At 55.9% G+C, this 20,889-nt stretch overlaps 1 protein-coding gene across 3 annotated transcripts; it reads right to left on the reverse strand.

The window, feature by feature from the left end:
- Window positions 1–2,129: 2,129 nt before the first annotated feature.
- Window positions 2,130–20,547, reverse strand: DHCR7 (7-dehydrocholesterol reductase). 3 transcript variants are annotated; one of them, XM_072970512.1, is made up of 9 exons: window positions 20,477–20,547; window positions 15,048–15,172; window positions 12,140–12,242; window positions 11,177–11,399; window positions 9,631–9,721; window positions 8,500–8,713; window positions 6,539–6,743; window positions 5,769–5,900; window positions 2,130–3,002 (listed from the first exon to the last, which is right to left on the reverse strand). In XM_072970512.1, exons 3-9 carry the CDS (start codon window positions 12,235–12,237, stop codon window positions 2,538–2,540), a joined length of 1,428 nt encoding a protein of 475 aa, XP_072826613.1. In that variant the 5' UTR covers window positions 12,238–12,242; window positions 15,048–15,172; window positions 20,477–20,547; the 3' UTR covers window positions 2,130–2,537. The 3 variants fall into 3 exon arrangements, with proteins under 3 accessions (XP_072826613.1, XP_072826615.1, XP_072826614.1); XM_072970514.1 differs by lacking the exon at window positions 20,477–20,547 and adding an exon at window positions 20,100–20,412; XM_072970513.1 differs by lacking the exon at window positions 20,477–20,547 and adding an exon at window positions 17,272–17,294.
- Between the last annotated feature and the right edge of the window lie 342 nt (window positions 20,548–20,889).

Here is a 20,889-nt window from a genome sequence, read left to right on the forward strand (position 1 = left end):
GGCAGCACGTCTCCAGTGTGGAAGTCAGCCTTCCCCACCCCCACCTCCACCCCTGCCACCCACACCAGCCAGAATCCTTCTTCACATTCTTTTTTTTTTCTTCATGAGTTTAATGGGGTTCTTTTTTTTTTCACTTGTTCTTAAAAAATTGAAATATAGTCAGTGTACAGTGTGCCGATTTCTGGCGCACAGCGTCATGTTTCAGTCATACAGGTACATATATTCGTTTTCACATTCTTTCCATTACGGGTCACTACAGGATGCTGACTCTAGCTCCCTGTGCCGCACAGGAGAAACCTGGTGTTTCTTTCTCACGTTCTAACCTCACCATGCACAAGGGTGGAGCTCTGGGCTCCCCTGTCCCTGCGGGGAGAGGGGTGCTGGGTTCTATCCACACACGGATGGGGTGAGTGAGGGCAGGTACACGTGTCAGAGAGCCCGGGCGCCCTGCCCCGCTGTGCTTGCCGGGCACGCTGGACACAACAGCCCAGCTCCGAGACACTCACCCAAACGGAACCTGGCGAACTGAGAGGCACATCCAAGGTTCGAACCTAGAGCTCTCCCAGGAAGTCTGAGAAACCCCTCTGACAAGAGGCAGGAAAGAATTGTCACCCTTATTTTTAAAACAAGGACACCGAGGCACGGAGAGGGAAGTCATCTGCTCAGGGTCGCACAGCCACGGAGCGGGAAAGCCAGGCTCTGAGCTCACAGCCACCACTCATCCAGTCTCCCTGAAATGAATCGGCCCGCTGTCTGGGCGGAAACGGCGGGCTCTGCTGCGCTCAGGGCCGTCCCGGTGGTGGGACGGGTCACAGCTCTGTCCTGGTGTTCGAATACTCACGCAGCTGGTGACAGACACAGATGCCGGGGACCACCTCCAGCCCCGGCCCCTGAGCGCCAGGGGGCGGGGCGGGGCCCCAGCTCTGGGAACCCAGGGCTCTAAAGCGGAGAGCCCAGCTCTGATCCTCCAGGCTGTTCAGTGGGCTGCCTGTCTTTGTTCAACCGGTTCTATCTGGAGCAGAGGAGCCGCTGCCCTGCCCCTGCCCAGGGCGCAGGCACTGGGCTCCCAGCTAGTTCCAGTCCTCAGTTTCCCCAGATGGGAGCCAATCCCAGCCCCTTCCTGCCTCCCCTGCTTCTCCGTTCACTCACTGGGGGCAGGCAGCCAAGCTGGGATTGCGTCCTTTGGCAAACGGAGTGGATTTTCACACTCAGCCCAACAAAAGCCCCAACAGCGGGCCGAGTCCCGCAGTGGGCACCCAAACCTTTGGGGCAGCACCCAAGCATCTGATCCAGCGTTCCCTGGGCACCCCTTCCACACACCAGGACCTGAGCACGTGTGCAGGCCAGGCCCCGCCGGGAGACGGAAGTCTGACCGGGGAGGCCTGGCGCGGGCCGCCTCGCTTCTCCCTGCTTTCCTCCGCCCGCTGCCGAGCAGGCCCGCAGGTGCCGTCTCTCCAGCGGCGTTTGCTCTCTCTGCGTCTGTGTCACGCTTGGTGGTTCCTGCAGTACTTGTCACTACACTTGTGACGGTGCTCTGTGGTCAGTGACCTGTGGTATTACTGTTGTTCACTGCTGAGACATTTTTTTTTTGGCAATAAAGCATTTTTTAATTAAGGTATGTACACTGGGTTTTTCAGACATGCTACTGCACACTTGGTAAGACTACGTAACTTCTGTGTGCCCGGGAAGCCAAAAAGCTCGTGGGCCTCATTTTATCGCGGTATTTGCTCTATTGGGGTAGTCTGGACCTCAACCTGCAGCACCTCCCAGGGACGCCTGAATGAAAAACGCCGATCTCTGCCAGGGCAGCAGCATCTAAAGAGAGCTGTCAGGAGCATCTGTGGGTTGAGGTAAGCGAACCCCGGAAGCGGGCCCCCCCCCCAGGGCTGGGATTCAGACCTCATTGGGAAGGCCCCTGGACGGCGGCAGAGTTCTCTGGGGTGGCTGAGCTGAGTCCATGGAAGAACCGGAAGACCCGTCCTCGTGCGGCATCCCTCAGCGCCCCCTACGGACAAACGTAACGTGGTGCACCTGCAAGGAGCGTTTGAAGGACGCAGCTCGCCACCGCCGAGCCGGCGAGGAAGGGGGCACCAGGAGCTGAGAGGCGGTAGATTGATAACCAGCACACCTTACATGTCCCACTTCCACTTTATTTAACAAGAATAAGGGCAGGACTGACCACGGGGGCTGGAAGGTGTCCCATTCAGTGTCAGACACCAGTCTGTCTGGGTAGCAGAATGGCTCAGGCCCCCAATATGGAGAAGAGACGGTGTCATCGATGGGCAAGCCAGATCATCAAAGGTTGACAGGTCATCCTCCTGCGTTCAGAACACTGCACAGAGAAAACTGGCCACTTCTGCTGGTGAGAAGGCAGCTGGCGTTCACCCTGGGAATCCCCCTCAGGGTGCGTGCTGGGCTGTCCCCATTCCACAGACGAGGACACTGAGGCTCCTGGCAGGGGGAGCTGAGCTCCTACCCCGGCAGGCCCGAAGGCAGTGCTCCGCACCGCCCCTCGGGGGCCCTCCCAGGGCGGCCCTTCAGAAGACTCCGGGCAGTAGGCGGTAGGGCACGGCGGCGGTGTAGCGCTCCCAGTCCCGGCCGTACTTGTTGGCACAGCGGTGCTCGTCGCGCAAGCAGCGGTGTGTCAGCAGGATGGTCATGTAGATGATGTAGAAATAGGGCAGGAGGTGGCCGCCGCCGCAGGCCAGGCAGTAGGCCAGGCTGCCCATCAGGTCGCCCGTGTAGTTGAAGTGGCGGGCCACGCCCCAGAAGCCGGACACCAGCAGCTTGCTGTGGTGCTTCTGCCCGTCGGCCGACGTGTACGCACACTCGATGACCTTGGGCTTGCGGCCCCAGATCAGGCAGCGCCCGTCCGTGCGGCGGAACAGGTCCTTCTGGTGGTTGGCCATGCGGAAGACGTAGTAGCCCGCCAGGCCCAGCAGCAGGACGCCCAGGGCATACGGGGTGGACAGCTGCACAGGGTGGTAGACCAGATACAGACCCTGCAGGGCGAGAAGGGGGAGGTCAGGCGTGGCTTGTTCAGGAAGTGAGCTGGACCATGGGCTTGAGAACACAGCCCGTGTTCAAAGCCCAGCTGTGTCCCAGACCAGCTGCCCACTCATGCCCGGCCTCGGTTTCCTTTCCTGGAAATAGAAGAACCTGCCTCAACCAGATGCTGTGGGGATCAAAGAAGTACAAATTTGCAATACACAGATTTATGTGTCTACCTACTTAGCTACCCTCCTGTCTGTCTAGCTACATGTACATACACACACACACATATCACATACCATATAAATACAAAACACACACTAAAGATATCATTTGAATATAATATTACGATGGTTAATTTTATGTGTTGCCTTGGTTCGGCCTTTGGACCCAGATATTTGGTCAAACATTAATCTAGTTGTTATGAAGGTATTTTTCAGGTGTGATGAACATTTCCAATCAGACTGAGTGATGCACATCACCCTCCAAGATGTAGGTGGGCCTCGTCTAATCAGTTGACAGTCTTAAGAATAAAAGAATCCCTGGAACAAGAGTGGATTCCACGAGTAGACGGCCTTCAGGCCCGGCTGCAATGTCACTCCTCTCCGGACCTCCAGCCTGCCTAATGCCTGAAGATTCTGAACTTGGCAGGACCACAGCCATATAATCATCTACACATGCAAGTGTGAACTACGACCCATTGTTACTGGTTTGCACGCCTGGAAAATGGAGATCACAGAATCAGGGAAGCAGTGGGTCTGCAAGCAGCCCAGTAGAGAAATGGAACCAGAGGGTCCAGCGTGGGGACCAGAGCCCAGGGCCCTTGCTTCTCAAACCTCCTCGCTCTGTGACTTTCCCAGATCTCTTGCTCTGGGACACCACTGTTACCACCTACAGGACTGGCTGTACCCGGTCGCCGCCTCACCCATGGGCTGCCAGGACGGCCACCTGAGCCTCTCAGCCTTGGCTCTCCCCAGTCTCACACGACCTGTTCAGGTGGGCCACCCAGCTCGCTGCTAACTATGAGAGTGCCCTAGAACAAGTCCTTCCCCTGTCCCCACGCCTTGCTACTCAGGAAATGAGCACGTGGCATCTGGCCAGACCTCCTAAGCAGTCACCACCCTACATGGGGGCCATATTCCACCCAGAGGAAAGAGGGCCGTTCTCTGTGAGCTGGGAGGGGTGCAGGGGGCTCAAGGATGAGGCCTTTCCTCTGTCCCCCATGAGTATCAGAACCCCCTGGGCAGCTCGGCGTGGCACACAGCACAGAGTTGGGGGTGTGCAGGAACGAAGCAGCCCAGCCTGGCTTGAGTCATCATGCAGGCACACCTCACGCCTTTGTCCAGCCCTAACCGAGTTGCCGTCCAGCCTGATTTTCAGAGATGCTCAGGGAGGTGCTCAAGGCCTCCTCCCTGCGCTGGTGGCCCTACAGAGACCACACCCAGGTCCCTCGGGATCCCCGGGCCAGATCCCACTCCTCCATGACGCATGCTAAGGCTCTCCTGGGGGCCCGGGCTGATTCGCTGCTCCCGGGACTTCTCCCACAGCCCGTGCCCTCCCCCCCACCCTCCTTTCACCCAGAATGCTCCCCTCCCCCACGCCCCCGACGCGTCCTGCATCCGCTCTTGCTCAACTGGCGCTGGGCTTGGTTCGATTCTCCAGCCGCCAGTTTGGTGTGGTTTCCTACCACCTCCACATCCTGTGTCCCAGCCACCGTGAACTGTCTCATGCCTTAAACATCCTCTGCTCCCAACGTGCCCCACCCAAACCCGCCATAACATAGTCCCCACCAGGAAGAGGCTGCACGTGCCGGTCTGGAATGTGCTCACCCCACACTCATCATCTTGCTCTCAGCCGGGCTGTGGTTGCCCTGAGATGCTCTGGCGGAGCCCCCAACTGCAGGCCGGGGGCCCTCCTCTGCCCTCACCTCGAGGTCAGCACCCCACTGCCCATCGTGCACCCGCTCCCCGCACTGGGCTGCGGCATCACGGCCTTTCCCACCAGCCATGCGCTCCGAGAGGGCAGGCCCACCCACCCGCATCTCCTCCACTCTGCCGATGCCACCTGGATACTCAAAGTATTTAAGGGAAAAATGAAGGTATGAAAGGAGCCTCTTACCCTTTCAGCATTGATCTGAATACATATGAACAGAAACACCGCCCTCCATCCACCCAGTTCTCCCAAATCATTCCTGCTGACCAGAATTCCCCTCTGTGCCATCTGCTCTCAGCGTATGGGCTCAGTTGTGTCCCCCAAATTCATATGATTCATAAGGTGACTGGATCTGGAGATGGTGTCTTTAAAGAGGTGATCAAAGTAAAAGTAAAATTAGGTGGGTCCTAATCCCGTAGGACTGGTGTCCTTGCAAGACGAGATCAGGACACAGACACACACAGAGGGACGACCATGTGAGGATGCGGGGAGAAGACGGCCATCTCCACGCCCAGGAGCGAGGCCCCGGGAGGAGCCAGCCCCGCCCACGCCTGGACCTCGGATTCCAGGGTTAGGAGACAGTGAACCCCGCGGTTTGAGCCGCCCAGGCTGCGGGATGTGTCACAGCCACCTGCGCTGACTCAGACGCTACGCCTTCCCTTCTTCTTAGAGACAGGGGAGGAGTCTCCCTTCTCCAAGTTCCGGTGCCTCCCGAGGACAGACACCTGTGGGAGGAGCAGGCTCAGCATGTGTCAGCCGTGTCTGCTCGGAGGGCAGCCCTGCGCTGGTCTGGGGGCCTGACGGCAGAGTGCCCTGCAGGACTGGGCACGCCCCCGGGGGCTCACCTGCAGCGTGTACAGGTACGGCAGCCAGACGCAGTCCCCCCAGCCCAGGTACCACCCAAAGTGGTCGTGGCAGATGTCAATCGTTTTCAGGTACCAGGTTTCGTTCCAGAAGAAGTCCAGCACATAGATGGCCTGCAAAACAGGAGCGGCCGTGTACCGACCACAGGCACGGGGAAGGGGGACCCAGGGAAAACCAGCTTCCAGTGGGGGGGGCGGGTCCTGGGGTGTCCCTGAGCTCCCCTAGTGACCTGCACCCCTGGCTGTTCCTGCTCTTCCCACTGGGCCTGGGACACCAAGCAGGAGAGATGGGAGGAAGGGAGTCCTTGTCACGGAGAGTCTGGAGTCTGAGATGACACAGATGACCAAGGGGGCACCCCAGTAACATCCTGGACACAGATGCCCAGGGCTGTGAAACTCCGGAGCAGAGAGATTGCTCAGGACAGAAAGGCTCAGGATGTGGCCCTTCCAGAGATGTCAGAGCCATGTGGCCAGGGCCAGTGACACACCTGAGCCAGTAACAGGCATCCCCCAGAAAAGAGGCCGAGGGCCATGCGACTCCCCAGGGCCAAGGCAACACCCAGCAGGCAAGAACCCAACTCCTTCACTTCACGCTCAGTCGGGGCTCCTCTGAGATACGTGGGAAGGGGGCCCTTCTACAAGTGGTAGATGACAGTCTTTCGAAAACGATGTGGCTGGATGTGGGTGGACGGGATCCCCCAGTGCCCAGCGAGCGCCAGAGCTTCCACCCTCTTTGGCCACCGACAGGGCACCTGCAGGACGTTGACCAAGACCATGGAGTTGGTCACGTGGCCGTGGAGCTCCCGCTGCTTGGCGGCGAAGGACAGGTTGATGAGGGTCCAGGCGACAATCCCGGGGCGCCCATTGAAGAAGAGCTTGAAGTCAAACCACTTCCCGACTCGGGGGTTAAACTCGATGCCCATCATGTAGTTGTAGAAGAAGTTGCCTGTGAATTTGCTTAAAAACACAAGTAACAGGTGCCTTGAGTTCACAAGCACATCTCACAAGTGGCCGACTTTGCTGGCGTGGATACAGGCACTCAGCCTGGCCCAGGGACCGCAGGCCCCAGTGAGACGAGCTGGGGAAGGCCTGGCGTGAGCTGCAGAGAGGAAGCGGGCAGAGGCCGTGTCCACCTCCCCGCCTCCCCGCCGCCTCGGTGCTTCCCTCTGCATTCAGCTCTGTTCCGGGGCAGGTGGGGAGATGGCGCCTGCGCTCGACTTCCTTGGGCCAGTGCCCAGGTTTCTCCCGCCCTCCTCTGGGCTCCCTCAAGGCGCAGCACAGGTGAGCAATCCAACTGGCTTGACTGAACCGAGATTTTGTACTGAAGAACTCACAGGGCGTTCGGGCCTCCCGTGGGCAAGGGAAGTTACAAATTATGCCAAGATAGAGTGAAAAAAAGGCCCTGTGCTCAGAGCCAGGCACCTGGCTCCAGGGCCTACAACCATCCCTTGCTAGGTGAGTTTCTTATCTTTTGTTGCCCTGGTTACCTGACGCCCAGCTAGAGAATCAACTAGGATTACCCATGAGGAGACACAGGAGTTTCCATGTTAATTAGAAAAACATATTTTCGCGTCCATTCCCCTCAGTTAGGACAAGTAGAAAGAAGCAGAATGTGCAGGGTCTACAACAGGTGATGAGATTGTAAAGTAGTGAAATTGCTTTCCATGAGCCACAGAAGGCCAGCCTCCCGATTTCATAATTATACAAGCTCAAAGCACCATCACCCAAACACATGTCCTAAGAAATGCCTCCCAGTTAAAGGAAACACACTTTGCTTTCATTTGGACCCAAAACTAAAATGCAGGCACCCCAAGAGCAAGAATTTTGTTCACACCTAAAGCCCCACGTTCTACACCTGTCTTCAGGAGGAAGCCATAAATGTACCTTGATGAGTGGAGGGAGGGAGAGAGACAGGAGGGGAGTGAGGGGGGACAGGGAAATGGATGGACGGATGGATGGACAGGCTAGCTGGATGGACTGGATGGGTGGGTGGATGGGTAATGAATAGGTGGATGGGTAGGTAGGTAGACGGATGGGTAGCTATGGGCTGGGTGGATGGGTGGACGGAGAGACAGGTGGGTAGTTGGATGGATAGGTGAATGGATGCGTGGATGGATGGATGGGTTGAATGGGCAGATGGATGGGCAGATTGAGAGGTGGATGCGTAGGTAGGTAGGTGGATGGGTGGGTAGATGAATGATGAAGAGCTGGATATATGGATTGATGATGAGATGGCTGGATAGATGGACGGATGGATGGATGGACAGGTGGATGGTTGATGACCATCCAGCCCCAGACTCCATGAGAATGGGCACCAACCAGGAGGGCCCTCCCTGGGAAGCTGCTACATGAAAACCACTGAGATGTGAGATAAGGCTCACTAAGGCTGTTCCGGGCCACACTGATATCCCAGAGACAGAGATAACAGGCTGCCTTTGTCCCCGGCCAGAAGTTGTCTTTCCCGCCCTCCTGCTCCACTGACAGCCCTACAAGGGATAGCTCAGCCATCAAGGAAGCACTTAGCCATCTTCAACGGCCTTTTTTCGAGGGGGGAGAAGCCACCCAGACATTTAGGAAGGACGTTCCCCAGAGCCCACCGAGTTCTGCTAAGCTCCCCAACAAGGACCCCCAGCCCTCAGGTAACCCCAGCCCATGGTAACAGAAAACAGCAGCCAGTCTCCCTCGTGGGCTCAAGCCACCCCCGAGGACCTACCAGTCTCGGGCGTCGGTAGGGAAGAAGTAGCCCTTGATCATGGCGAAGGTGGAAACGGCGTAGCCGAGGATGTTGGCGCACCAGAGCAGCGGGATCCAGTTGTCGAAGATGACGGTAGGTGAGAACCAGGACAGCAGGTGGGCATTGGCAAACCAGAGGAGGTGTGTGATCAGCCACGCCTGCAGGCCGTTGATTTCATACTTGTTGACGACGCCTGCGGAGGGACGAAAAGTGGAAACGTTTCCCCGGAGGTAACAGCATCTGGTCTGGCCCGACCGCCTCTCTGGGCCCCGGCCGCTAGGGTCCTTGTCTCGGGCCCCCAGACCCCGTCCCGAGGGCTGGTCAGCTGCTGCATTTCAAGCCCCGGGTCAACACGCCAGGAGCACAGCTCACACTCCTAGTCCGGGGACTAACGGCTCCGGCTCGCCCAGTCCTTGGAAGGGGGAGAGGGCGCAGACGGTCTGGAACTGACCCGAGGCTGAGCACCCGGCCGGCCGTGTGCCGCAGGGCGGGGCTGAGCTACAGCGAAGCCAGGATGCCCTGCGGTACCGGACAGGGAGCGCAGAAGCCCCCCTGGGACGGGAGCTCTCGTGGGCTGGCGCAGGGTGGGAGTCCATGAGGGGTCTTGGGGACTGTGGGGAATGGATGGACCAAGCAGCTCCGAGGCCCCTAAGAAGACGCACAGCCCCTGACGCACTGCTGGGCTGGAAGCGATGGTGCGGGGAGAGGCTCCGTGAGCCCAGTTACCCCAACAGCGCGGGCGGGGACGCCCGCATCCCCTCTTACGCATTGTTTTTGTTTTCTTTTGGCCTCTGCATGTGTTCTCTCGGTACAGACTTGTTTTTTAATTGAAGTACCGTTGACTTGCAACACCATCTCCTCTTACTGAGAACGGGTTCTGCCACCTCGCGTCTGGGACAGTCCCGGAAAACCCTTCTATACAATTAAGTCCCAAAGGAAAATGAAGATGGTCCCGGTGGAAATTCTCGAGCAGAGTTTGTATTTTGTCCGTGAGCCACGGTCCTTGGGATGGAAGCCGCGCAGGGGAGGCTGGGCTCCGGGAGATGAAGGGACAGGCCCGGCCAGCGTCGGGAGTGAGGCGGGGAGGCCAAGGGCGGGGCTCAAGGTTACCTGCGGGGGTCACGGCGCCCTCCTGAACGCCGCCCACGTAGCCCGGCAGAACCTTATGGCAGAAGTCAGGAAGCATCGTGTACAGGAGCACCTGAAACACAGAGGTGTGAAGCTCGACGACCGGCGAGCTGGAGGGCCTGGCTGCGCTCCGACACGGCCCCGCTTTATGGAGAGGGCAGATGCGCAGGCCACGTACGAACGTGAGAAACCCCGAATGTGGCTGGTTATTCCTCCCAGGAGAGTTTATAGCTCTGGGGGCTCTGACTCCGCCTTGAAGGGAGTCCTGAACAGGGAGCTCGTTACTACGCAAGAGCACGCCGCGGGGCCCCCGCGGGGCCCAGTCACTCCCCTCAGGAGAAGCCTGGTCCCTCCCATTCGTTTTGGGGCCATCTTAAAAGCTGTGGTGTAACTCACACGCCACGCGATTCAGCCTTTTAAAGGGCACGATTCCAGTGTTCAGCACATTCGCAAGGTTGTGCAACCATCCCCACAGTCTGATTCCAGAACATTCTCATCACCCCCAAAGCCCCCAAGGAAGCCCCACGCCCACCAGGGCCCCTCCCCACCAGCCCCTGACAACCACGAGCCCCCTTTCTGCCCCTGTGGCCTTGCCCACCCTGGACTTCCACACAGGACTCGTCCTTTTGTTACGGACTCCTTTCCCTGAGCGTCATGTCCCCAAGGTCCACCCGTGTCAGAGATTCATTCCTTTTTGTGGCCAAATTATATTCCACCGTGTGGATGGACCACATCTCATGCATCCGTTCCCCTGTCGATGGACATTTGGGTTATTTCCACCCTGGGGCTGCTGTGACTGGGGCTGCTCTGAATCACTTTTTACTCAAGGGACCAAGAGACCTGAAATGCGAGCGAATCTGAAGCCTCACGGCTCGGATCACGCGGAAGAAACAGCTGAGAGCAGCCAGAGCCTTCCTCCGGGGCAGGGAGACCCAGGGGCAGGGATGGGGCCTTCTCCCGGCACCGTTTCCCTGGAGACGTCCTGGGAATAAACACCAGCGCCTATTCGCCAGGGTCACGGTGCAGACAGCCTTCTGGAGAACTGCCGATGGGAAGTCAGTGGGGTCACAGCAGAGCCAAGGCCATCCTGGGCCAGGCCTGTGAGGCCACCTGCTGGGGACACAGCCCTGGCCTTGCTGAGTGGTGGCCCTTTGAGACTGGGTGCTCCTTCCCACAGGCTACCCTAAGAGAGCTCCCCGTTGTGCACGGGCCCCACTGGCGGGCTGCATCCTCACGCCCTCCCACCGGCTCCCTGCTCTCAGCCTGTCCCTGCAGGGCTGGGCACATCCCTGGACCGCAGGAGGGGATCAGCAGAAGGCATGTGGGACACCGAGATGCCCCCAGGTGCCCTCAATCTGAAGTCCCAGCCAAGTCCATCAGGCTGCAGGTGGTGCCCCCTGGGTCCCAGGAACAAGGAAACCAGCCTGAGTCAGGGCTCCACCCCAAGACAGGGCCCAGGACCACCCCAGCGGGAAGGGATGCTCAGCATGTGCCGAGCCACCTGACCGCGGTGGCCGGGAGGGCTGACCTGGAACGTGACCCATGCTGCATAGAGCCGGGCCGCCCGCTTGGTCACGGGTGGCGTCTTGGCCCAGATGTCGGAGAGCTGAGCCCGCCCAGTGACAACGTCCAGCACGGGGTCAGTCAGGGAGCAGCTGTACTGGTCACAGGCCATGATGAAGTAGTACACGATGAAGGGGGCGCAGAGCAGCAGGAAGATGACACTCGCCAAGGAGAACCAGTCCACCTCCCTGCGGGGCAGATGGTGATGGTCACGCGGGGCCACCCCTCACCGGCCCTCGGACCTCACACACACGATGCTCTGCTCCGCTCCACATGCGAACCAGCCAGCGCCTCACGAGAGAGGGCTCTCGACTCCCCGTGCACAGGACCCCTGCCGTGGAGGGCCCATCACAAGCACGCTCTACAGCGAGCAGTCTGAAGGCCGACGGGCCCATGGGCACCCCCAGGAAGCCCAGGGCCCAGAGCACGAACGCACGTGGCTGGAGGCGTCCCCATCGCTCTACGGCCCAAGAGCCATCACCACAATGTGCCACACACGGAGGTTGGTGGAAGTCAGGTTGCAGTGTCTTTTCTTTTTTTTTAGCATTTTTATAAATTTATTTATTTTAAGAATTAACAACTGAAATGACATCAGTGATCAATCACTATGCCCCCGCTACTGCTGCGCGTGAAAAAAAAACACCCTCCACATAGTTGAGTCCCAAAGGGAGATCAAGACATTGCTGCCAGGCGCCCATTAGCCAGAAAAAGGCCGTTGGCCCCGTGGTACAGACACGGACACGTTCAATGAACCAGTGCAAATAAAATCTTTCTAATTCCTTCCTTCCTAAAGTGGGAACCTCCTTACCTTTCATTAGTCTTGCCCTTAGAATTCTTTTTAAAATAGTTTCATGAAATCCCAAAGGCTGGCAACTCTCACTGAGACCCCACTTTGTCTTCCAGCTGGGAAAACAGCTGAGAACCTTACCAGGCACGGCCCCACTGTCCTTGGGTTGCAGCCCTGCCATTGGTCACGCTGCCGGGACTCTTGGTTTGGGGAGCGCTGGGCTGGGATTTTGCAGCCATGGGGCCTGAGGGAAGGAGACAGCCATTCAGATCATCCCATGAAGAGCAGACCTCACATCTCCCTGTGGCACCTGCCGCGGTTCCCGGGCCCTGCAGGGCCAGCCTCCTTCATTCTCCTCCCCTCTACCTCGTCCTCCGTAGCAGATGCCAGGCAGGGGAGAGGTCACTCACCTTAGACTCTCACTCCCGGAACTGCAACACCCTCCCACCTGGCCCTGCTTCTGCTCTCGCTTGTCTTAATTCAGTTCTCAAATGGCGGCAGAACATCCTTCTCATCATGTGAACCGGGACATCTGTGGCTCAGAACCCTCTCACAGTTTGCTCCTGCCTCCCTTCCCCCTCGACCCCGCTATGTCCCCTCTGCTCCAGGCACACAAAGGTCTCTACTGATTCTTGAATATGGTTCCTCTTGTTCACAACACCTGCTACTTCTCTGCTTAAAACACACTTTCAGATCCCCTAATTCAGATCTCATGTAAAAGGTCCTGTCTTCAGTAGGACTTTTCATTTTCCTTGGAGTTAATGGTTGCCTCACTTTTTCTGTTTGCTAAGATTCCTATGCATCTATCACTATCTTTTTTTCTGAATGCTCTGAAAAGAGCTGTCATGCATATTGATAACTTTTCTACACACTCCAACACAACAAAATTTACCATTTGCAGTCTTCCCTCCTCCCACAGCTGTTCATCCTGCACCATCATACAAGCCAAACAGCCAGTCCGCACCGCCTGCACCCCAGGTGCCCCGCCAAGGTAACTCGACCTGTTACTGTTTTCCTAATAACTACTCTCACCATGTAGAATTCTTCCATTTGTTTGAGTGTGTGCTTATTGTCTGTCTCCCCTGCATTAGATTCCCCAAGGGCAGGAGTCACGTCCCATACTCATTACTCCACTACCAGGGCCTAGAACCTATGTCTGGTGCGTATGGGGTATTCAATAAATAATCACTCAGAAAAGGGGAGTGGGAGCTCTACTTGTCTGAGTTCTTACAGCTGCTCTAAATGGTTATAACACGGGGCAAGCAGTGACAGCCCTACTTCCAGAACAAGTCAAAATTATGAAGTTTCAAAACAACAGGGATAAAAAGATGATCTTAAAAGCTTTCAGAGAAAAGCCAGGATGAAGGGTCACGCTAGCAGCAAGGTGGATTCCAGAAAAAAAGGATGGGAAACTTTAAAAATTCTTAGGGAAACTTTTTCCAACCTACAATTCTACTCCCAGGTTAACTATTATTCAGAGAAGAAACAAGATCCAAGAAAGCTGCTAAAGCAATGCCCAGTGAAAGGATAAGGGGCAGTCCCACGATGGCAGCTGTGCGGCAGGCTGGACAGTAAGCAGTCCATCTGGGTATGGGATGAATGGCTACGGTGGGGGCAGGAAGACATGGAAATAGCATTGTTGTGTTAGAATGTGTAGAAAAACTATTGATATGTGTGACAGCACTGTTAGAACCTGCAGGAAAAATATTAGTGATATATGCATAGAACTATTACCATATGGAAAACATGAGGCAATCATTAACTCCAGGAAAAAACTGAAAAGTCATACAAGGTGAAAAAAACCGCATAACTATAGCACATTACTTAACTTAAGAGTAAATAACAATAACTTTTATGTAAACTCTGGTTACTGACTGCTAGATGTATAGAAGAAAATGTGTAAAGTTGAGAACAGTAAAAGCCAATTATTTAGAAATAAGCAGGCAAAATACAAAAATACAAAAGTAGTTAAAAGAATGAAAAATAACTGCTTTGGGAGGTAAGACTATGGGATGAGGTAGGGAACCGCTTATTTTGTTTATAAGCTTTTCTTTAGTTTTAGTCTTTTTTTTTAAATTAAAGTACAGTCAGTTACAATGTATCAATTTCTGGTACACAGCATAATGTTCCAGTCATACATGTGCATACATATATATTCCTTTTCACTATAGGTTACTAGAAGGTATTGAATATAGTTCCCTGTGCTATACAAAAGAAATTCGTTTTTTATCTATTTTATATGTAGTAGTTAATATTTGTAAATCTCGATATACAAGCCTTTTAACATTGACTTTTATTTTAATTGTGAATATAAATTACCTTAATACAAACGTACCTTCGTTTAAAAAATTTCAAACAAGTTTCTACCGTATAGCACAGGGAACTAGATTCAATATCCTGTAGTAACGTATAATGAAAAAGAACGTGAAAACGAATATATGCACGTATATATATGACTGAAGCACTATGCTGTACACCAGAAATTGATACGTAAACTGACTGTACTTCAATTAAACAAACAAATAAATAAAATTTTTGTTGTAAAAAGCCATTTCAATAATGAAAGACGTTTTCATTTGCAGCATGGGAACTGTAGCTGCATCACTTCATTTGATGCACACAGGTTAGTTCATGGACCATCGTGATGTACAAGGCAGGTTGAAAGTTCTTTACGGGCAGGGATGCCCATTTACAGCCCCAAAACAGACTCCAGAGCCTGGTGCCTGACAGTTACTCTGCTCTAACTTGCTGGGAAATTGCAAAAGAGCCAGAAACGTACAGGCTGAGAGAATGCTGCCAAAAGGAACGATACAGTTCATTCAGCTAGCAGTCACCTCTCTGTCACAAGCACTGAATTTTTAATACATCTGAAAGTAGCATCCTTGGTCGTCGATGGCTGAAAACAGGGAGAGGGTGGTGTTTCAGCTGTAATGTATTTTTCTTTTCCCAAGAATCAGGCAGGAATTGACACAGAGAACTGATGTGCCAGCTGCCTTTGCTGACAAGTCCCTGCCATGGCCCACGAGCAGCAGTGCTGCGATGTGCTTACCTCCGGCAGGTTTCACACCCTGATGCAGGTTTGAATTCTTGAGCAGCCCAGCCTCCCTTTCAAATCTCTAGCCTCTGATACTCCCCAAGGCCGGCTTGATCTTTTCCGACCTGCTGAACCAAGTCCTGCAGGAGACACGAAGATGATGAAGATGGTCAGGGAGGGGAAGAGAGGTAAGGATCCAAGTGACATTTATTCAAGGCACACCACTGGAACCAAGCGAGGATGGCAAGCTCAGTGCCCAGGGGTTCAAAAGCAGGAGAGGCCCCTTGGGGCAGGGACGCCCTGTGACAAGGCAACCTTATCACCCAGCTTCTTTGCCTGGTACACACGGCAGCTGCCAAACAGCGAGTACTTATTGACGCTGGGTGCAGCTGCGTGGAGGTCTCCGTGGAGGGGCTGTCTTGGAGGTGAGCCTTAACAGGGCAGGTACAGAACTGATGAGCAGTGATGAACAAAGGTGGCTTCTTTGCAGACTCACACCGAGCAAAGGTGTGAGCAGCGCAGGTGCCTCTGAAATGTCTCTACGGGCTGCCTGTGCCATCAGCCCAGGTCAAGACGACAAAAGCCTGCACCTTCTAGCAGCCAGTGAGGCCCCAGGAACCCGGGGCAGCACTGACAGTCACCTGGGCTCGGAGACTGGCTCTCTGCTGGACCCCGTGACCTTCCAGGGTGTCCGGGAGCAGAACCCCGCAACGCGAGGTTTTGCAGCTGTTGTTAAAGCTGGATAAAGGAGGTTTAGTGGCCACACCTGGGGAGAAAGTGGAGCCAGGGACGTGGGCGGGGCTTTCTGGCACTGGGCCAGCTCCCTGGACGGGGTTTTGAGTTCCAGAGGCCAAAGACAAAGAGACATTGCTTCTTAGGGTTTGGGATGGTATCGTCTAAACACCTGGTGTTAAGCACTCATTTCAAAGGACGTTCATCTGGCATCAGCAGCCAGCTGTGTGACACAGCCACCAGCACATCGGCCACCAGCACAACCGCCGGGCAAGGACCGAGGCCCTGCAGCCCGCGAAGGGCCCTCGTTCAGAGACACTAATCTAGTGACTGAGAGCTGGAGTGAGCCCGCTCCCCTATCCTGTGCCCAAATTCCCATTCCTGTGCTTCAAATTCACCAGTAAAGAGTGAACCGATGAAGCCCTGGACACCTAACGCCCTCATAAAGGCGGCGCCCCAGGTCCACATTCCCACCCACTTTGCCCACACCCGGCTGCGCGGCCCTGGGCGGGCTGTGGAGCCACAGGTCCTGTGAGTAATACATCTCATTTCTCAGTGTTCCCTGATGGTTTTTGCTGAAGGCGTCCTGCAACTGTAATTAAGAACAGCCAGGGCCGGTCTGGCCACTCCACGGGCCCTCCCCAGGGGAGGTGTCTGTGGGGCTCCCCACTGTCATGCAGGCCGGCGGGTGCCTCAGGCGTCCCTAGCCGAGAACGTCACCATTGACAACCTGGGACCCACACACCAGATGGCTTAAGCCCCGTGGCAGATTTTTTCGGCATCTTGAGAGTTTGGTACTTGGAGATGCACTAGAGGCCTGGGACCGTGGCAGGGGTGGGATGAGTGAACGCCCAGGACGCCCAGACGTCACCGTCAAGGCAGCAAGTTCTCCGCAGGGCAGGTCCTGTCGCCCACACGTCCTCGCTTGGAGCTCAGACCATGTGCGCTTAAGCAGCCATTCACACCCACGAGACCTGTTTCCTCCTCAGCAAATTAACCTGCTGTGTCTAGTAAATGAGGTCCTGGGGCTGGTCCTGGGGCCGAGTGCTCAGAGCCCCACCCGACTCCCACCAGAGCTCACGGAGGAGTCAGTTGCTGCCAACGCCGCCATCGGCACCAGCCGGGCCCCGGGAAGGCTCGGCTGGGCTCGCGCGGGACTTCGGGGCGAAGTTTAGATGCGGGGGTGCGACTGCAACGCCCACGCCCGGGGTGCTGTTACCCCCTGCACAACTCACCGCCCCTCAACCTAGAGGCTGAAAACAAGTCTTTCATCCTCTGTCATTGTTTCTGCAGCCCAGGAACCGGGGGAGACCGGTGAGGGAGTGATGGCCTAAGCCGTGGGGAGCCGCTGCAGGCCCTGCGGTCCATCTGTGTGGGCTTCCTTGTGGCACAGTGGCCTCAGGGCCGCCGGAGGAGGAGCACGAATTGCCGTTTCTGATTTGGCCCGGGAAGGCATGCGTCACCACCCCCACCAAGTTCTGTTGGTTACACTGAGTCACAAGCTCACCTCCTTTCACGGGGAGGGTCCAACTCGACAGGGGAGGGGTAAGACAGGAGAACACGAGATGCTGAAGCCATCATTGGATGATGCGACCTGTCCTGGGTAGCGACAACGTGAATATCCGCCAAGTTCCCAGTACGCGGGACCTCAGGGTTCTCACCCCGACTTGGGTGAGTTGGCATCATCAGGCCCATTTTACACGAGGAGGCTGAGGGGAGGCAGAGCAAGTTGCGAACACAGACCTGTGGGACGGAGCTGGGTCTGTGCTAACCCCACCCTCTGTGACGTGCTCAGGAGGCTGCGATGATGCTAGCAGCTGATCTGAGTGCTGGACAGGCACGTTTCCAGTACACACAGAGGAGCACAGCATTGGAACATATTGGAACAGCAGGTCTCTTTTGGAAATGTTAGTCCAAGGACTGGTAGAGACTGAAAAATATGGACATGCCCCAACTTGGACTTTAGATGAAAAGGAATGATACAGACTCAGAACCAGTGAGGGGGGGACAGCTGCTCTCTGGTGGGAGGGTGGTTCCAGGGGCCACGTGGATCTACACGGTGACCCAGCAACTACCTGGAGGAATTCAGCCTGGACGTACACAGACGGCTGTGAACGCACCCTGTTGTAAGAAATCCCATTCTAGTTTGCTGTAAATACTTGGTGACATACTGGAAACGATGAAATTCTACCAATAAGGAGATCAGAGAAGTGACAACACTTGTCCGGTGGGAAGAGCTTCAGACAAGAAAAAAATCCCCCGGTGTGTCACAGCACACACAGGCAAGCTGCGAGGCGGTCTGTCATTAAAAAGCTCTGCAAAAGGCCATATACCCAAATCCTCAACGGTACTGGACGTGCATGTGGGTTTTCCCCCCTTTCCCTAATTTTTCTAGGAGACATGCACTTGCATAATAAAATAATTTAACAACAACAAAGAGGGCTGGTTTTTGACAGCTTTTGTCCTAAGATCCACAATTCTGGGAACATCTGTGACTCTCACCAGGGTCAGGGAGGTCATCTGTTCTCAAGGCTCGGTAAGACTGATTTGGGGGGTGATCCTGGGTTTACATACATCTTTCTACACCCCCCACCCAGCCCTCTGCAGCCGGCGTGATCACAGCTTCAACTGGCACATGCAATTCACAAGCCTCAACTGTCAAATGCAGGGGCTGCTCCAGAGATGCGCAGAGAGCTCTAGCCTGGCTCACCTGGAGCGGGTTGAGGTCCCGGCTGGGGCACGGCAGACCCGCTCCTGGGGACATTTCTGAGGCCTCCAGCGATAGGCATGTGCCCTGGGTGGAAGATGTCCAGAAAAGCTGCCCTTGACTTCTAAAGGGTAAACTGCAGCTCTGACTGCAGTGACAGGGATTGTTTCTTGACAGTTACAAAACACATGCTCACCCTAACACAATCACTGTCACACAAGTTTAACAGTACAAGTGCCCCCAGCTCGGCCCCAGGTGCCACCGGACTTCGCTGTGTGTCCTCCAGACTGTCTCACGCGCTGCTTACTGTGGAGTACATGCCCACTCTCCCTCTCTTTCTTCCCAAAATTGGTTTGCAGCCAAATTCTTTTGCAACTCCATTTCTTCACTTTATCTGATCTTAATAGGAGCTTCCTACTATGTAAATCTACTGCATAAATAGGCCACTGTTTTTCTTTTTAAGCAGAACTTAGATAAAAGGATTTTCTAAGAAGTACTCCAAGAATTAATGGTGCTTGGTTGTTTCTGAGTTTTCACCGTGCAGACCATCCCGGTTTTTCGGTGGAGAGTGTCCTGCAGGTAAGACGACTCCAAACCCCCGCAGACCTGCTCCTGCCGCCTTCCTAGGGTCCTTCAAGGAGCCCAGGGCTGCTCACCCAACACCTGCCCCCTGTGACCCCAAGCTTCTCAGCTCCCTCACCCCCGCCATCCACATATGTGAGACAACAAACAGGACTCATCAAAATTCTACCCAAAAGGAATGCTGAATGACACTCAGAAAGAGATCATTCTTTGTTCCCCCCAAAAGCGTGCAAAAGTGTCCTTTCACTCCCCTGCACAGCCCCTGGTGTCACGTCTTAAATCTGGACGCTGGGTGCCAGATGCCAGGCAGACCACCTGGGCCCTTCCTCAGCTCTGGGCAGAAAGTCACAGCTGAGAGTGCAAACTTTTAGGCAAAAGAAACCAGGTGGTCAGTGTGGAATTCCTGCCCCCTGGTCAAACCTGACCATGAGCGTGTCTTCCAACAGGGTCTGGGAGAGTGTGAAAGTCTGAGGTGATGTTCTGCCCCAACTCCTGTGCCCCTAAATGCAGGCATTGGCAGTGGGGTGCTCCCCCCAAACCAAAGCCATGTGACCAGTATCTCAGAACCCTGGCTCTGCTGCTCTCTAAGTACAGGGCTCTCTCCACATCGCTTCACCTCTCAGGAGCCTCAGTCCCCTCATCTGTGAAATGGGGGTGATGCCTGGTGTGCAGGTTGTTCTGAGAGTTACAGTTGAAGCGCCCAGCACAGTGCGGGACCCTCAGGAAACCTAATGAATGACACGTCTCACACACTACTTCTATAAAAACGACTTCTCATTTCCAGCCTTCTCTCCTTTCTTTACCTTTTGTCAGAAATCTCACCAGAGCAATTCCTACCCTTAAACACCTTTCTTCATAAAATTATAAAATGTCCACAAAAGAGGCAATATACCATTATGTAGCTAAAGTCGGAAGGTTGGAAAAGAAAAACGACCCGTGTGATCTTTCGTGAGCACTCTGCACTGCTTCCTGCGCTTCAAACCCCCCACCCACCCTAATTAATTTACTCCTTGTAAGCAGTTCCGTCTCCTTCTACCTGCCCTTACCTTCTCGGCGAGCAAAGACGGATTATCCGTGTTTCCTCAATAGGAAACCACATCCGCTCGCCCCGGCGGGGGACCCCAGGAAGGAGCGCGCCAGTCCGGCGCAGGAAGCGCTCACGCCGCTCCGCCCCGGCCCCCGCGGGGCTCCCGACCACCGCGGGGCGGGCGATCCCAAGGGCCGGCTTCGGGGGGCCAGTCGGCGCCGCCACACCTCCGGCCGCTGCTCACCTGCGCGCCCGCACCCCCTGCCCACCTGCGCGCGCTTCTCCTCCCCGCCAGAGCGCCGGCACCCCTCCGCGCACATCCCGCCCCGGCCTGCGCGCCCCCTCTGCCCGCACCCACCAGCGCACGCCCCGCACCTGCCCTCCCCGCCGACTTACCTGAGCGTCCGGCTCCTCACCCGGCCGAGCCGCGCGGTCCAAGCTTACCACCGCCCCGCCCCCAGGCTGGCGTGTCGCGACAGACGACCAATCGGAGGCGGGTCCTGTGAGACCCGGAGCCCCCGAGCCCCGCGATTGGCCGAGGCGCCGCGCCCCACCCCCTGAGCTGACTCCGGGCCACCAAGCTGGCCACTCGGCTGCCGCCGGGCCGAGATTGACGGCCGAGGGCCCGCCCCGCCCAAGGCCTCTCGGCGGGGGCGTGGCCCGGGGACCCCGGAGCAAGGCCCAAGCTCCGGGCTCAGCCATATCAGCGGTCGTGGGCATGCTGCTGAGCTGCCCAGCCTCACTTTCTCCTTCTGCCATAGGGGCTTCAAAGGCGCGCAGAAAACACTAAGGCTCTGGTGTCCAGGTGC

The sequence above is a fragment of the Vicugna pacos genome, chromosome 10 (genome assembly GCF_048564905.1).
Source record: "Vicugna pacos chromosome 10, VicPac4, whole genome shotgun sequence".
NCBI classification, from domain to species: Eukaryota; Metazoa; Chordata; class Mammalia; order Artiodactyla; family Camelidae; genus Vicugna; species Vicugna pacos.

What these genes read in the sequence shown, in the direction of transcription:
- DHCR7 (XM_072970512.1), bottom strand. Translation starts at nt 12,237, where the DNA reads ATGGCTGCAAAATCCCAGCCCAGCGCTCCCCAAACCAAGAGTCCCGGC. An exon ending in GGACAGTGGGGCCGTGCCTG is followed by an intron (nt 11,400 to 12,139) that starts GTAAGGTTCTCA and finishes TCTGCCCCGCAG; the next exon opens with GGAGGTGGACTGGTTCTCCT. An exon ending in TCTTGGTCAACGTCCTGCAG is followed by an intron (nt 5,901 to 6,538) that starts GTGCCCTGTCGG and finishes CCTGTTTTGCAG; the next exon opens with GCCATCTATGTGCTGGACTT.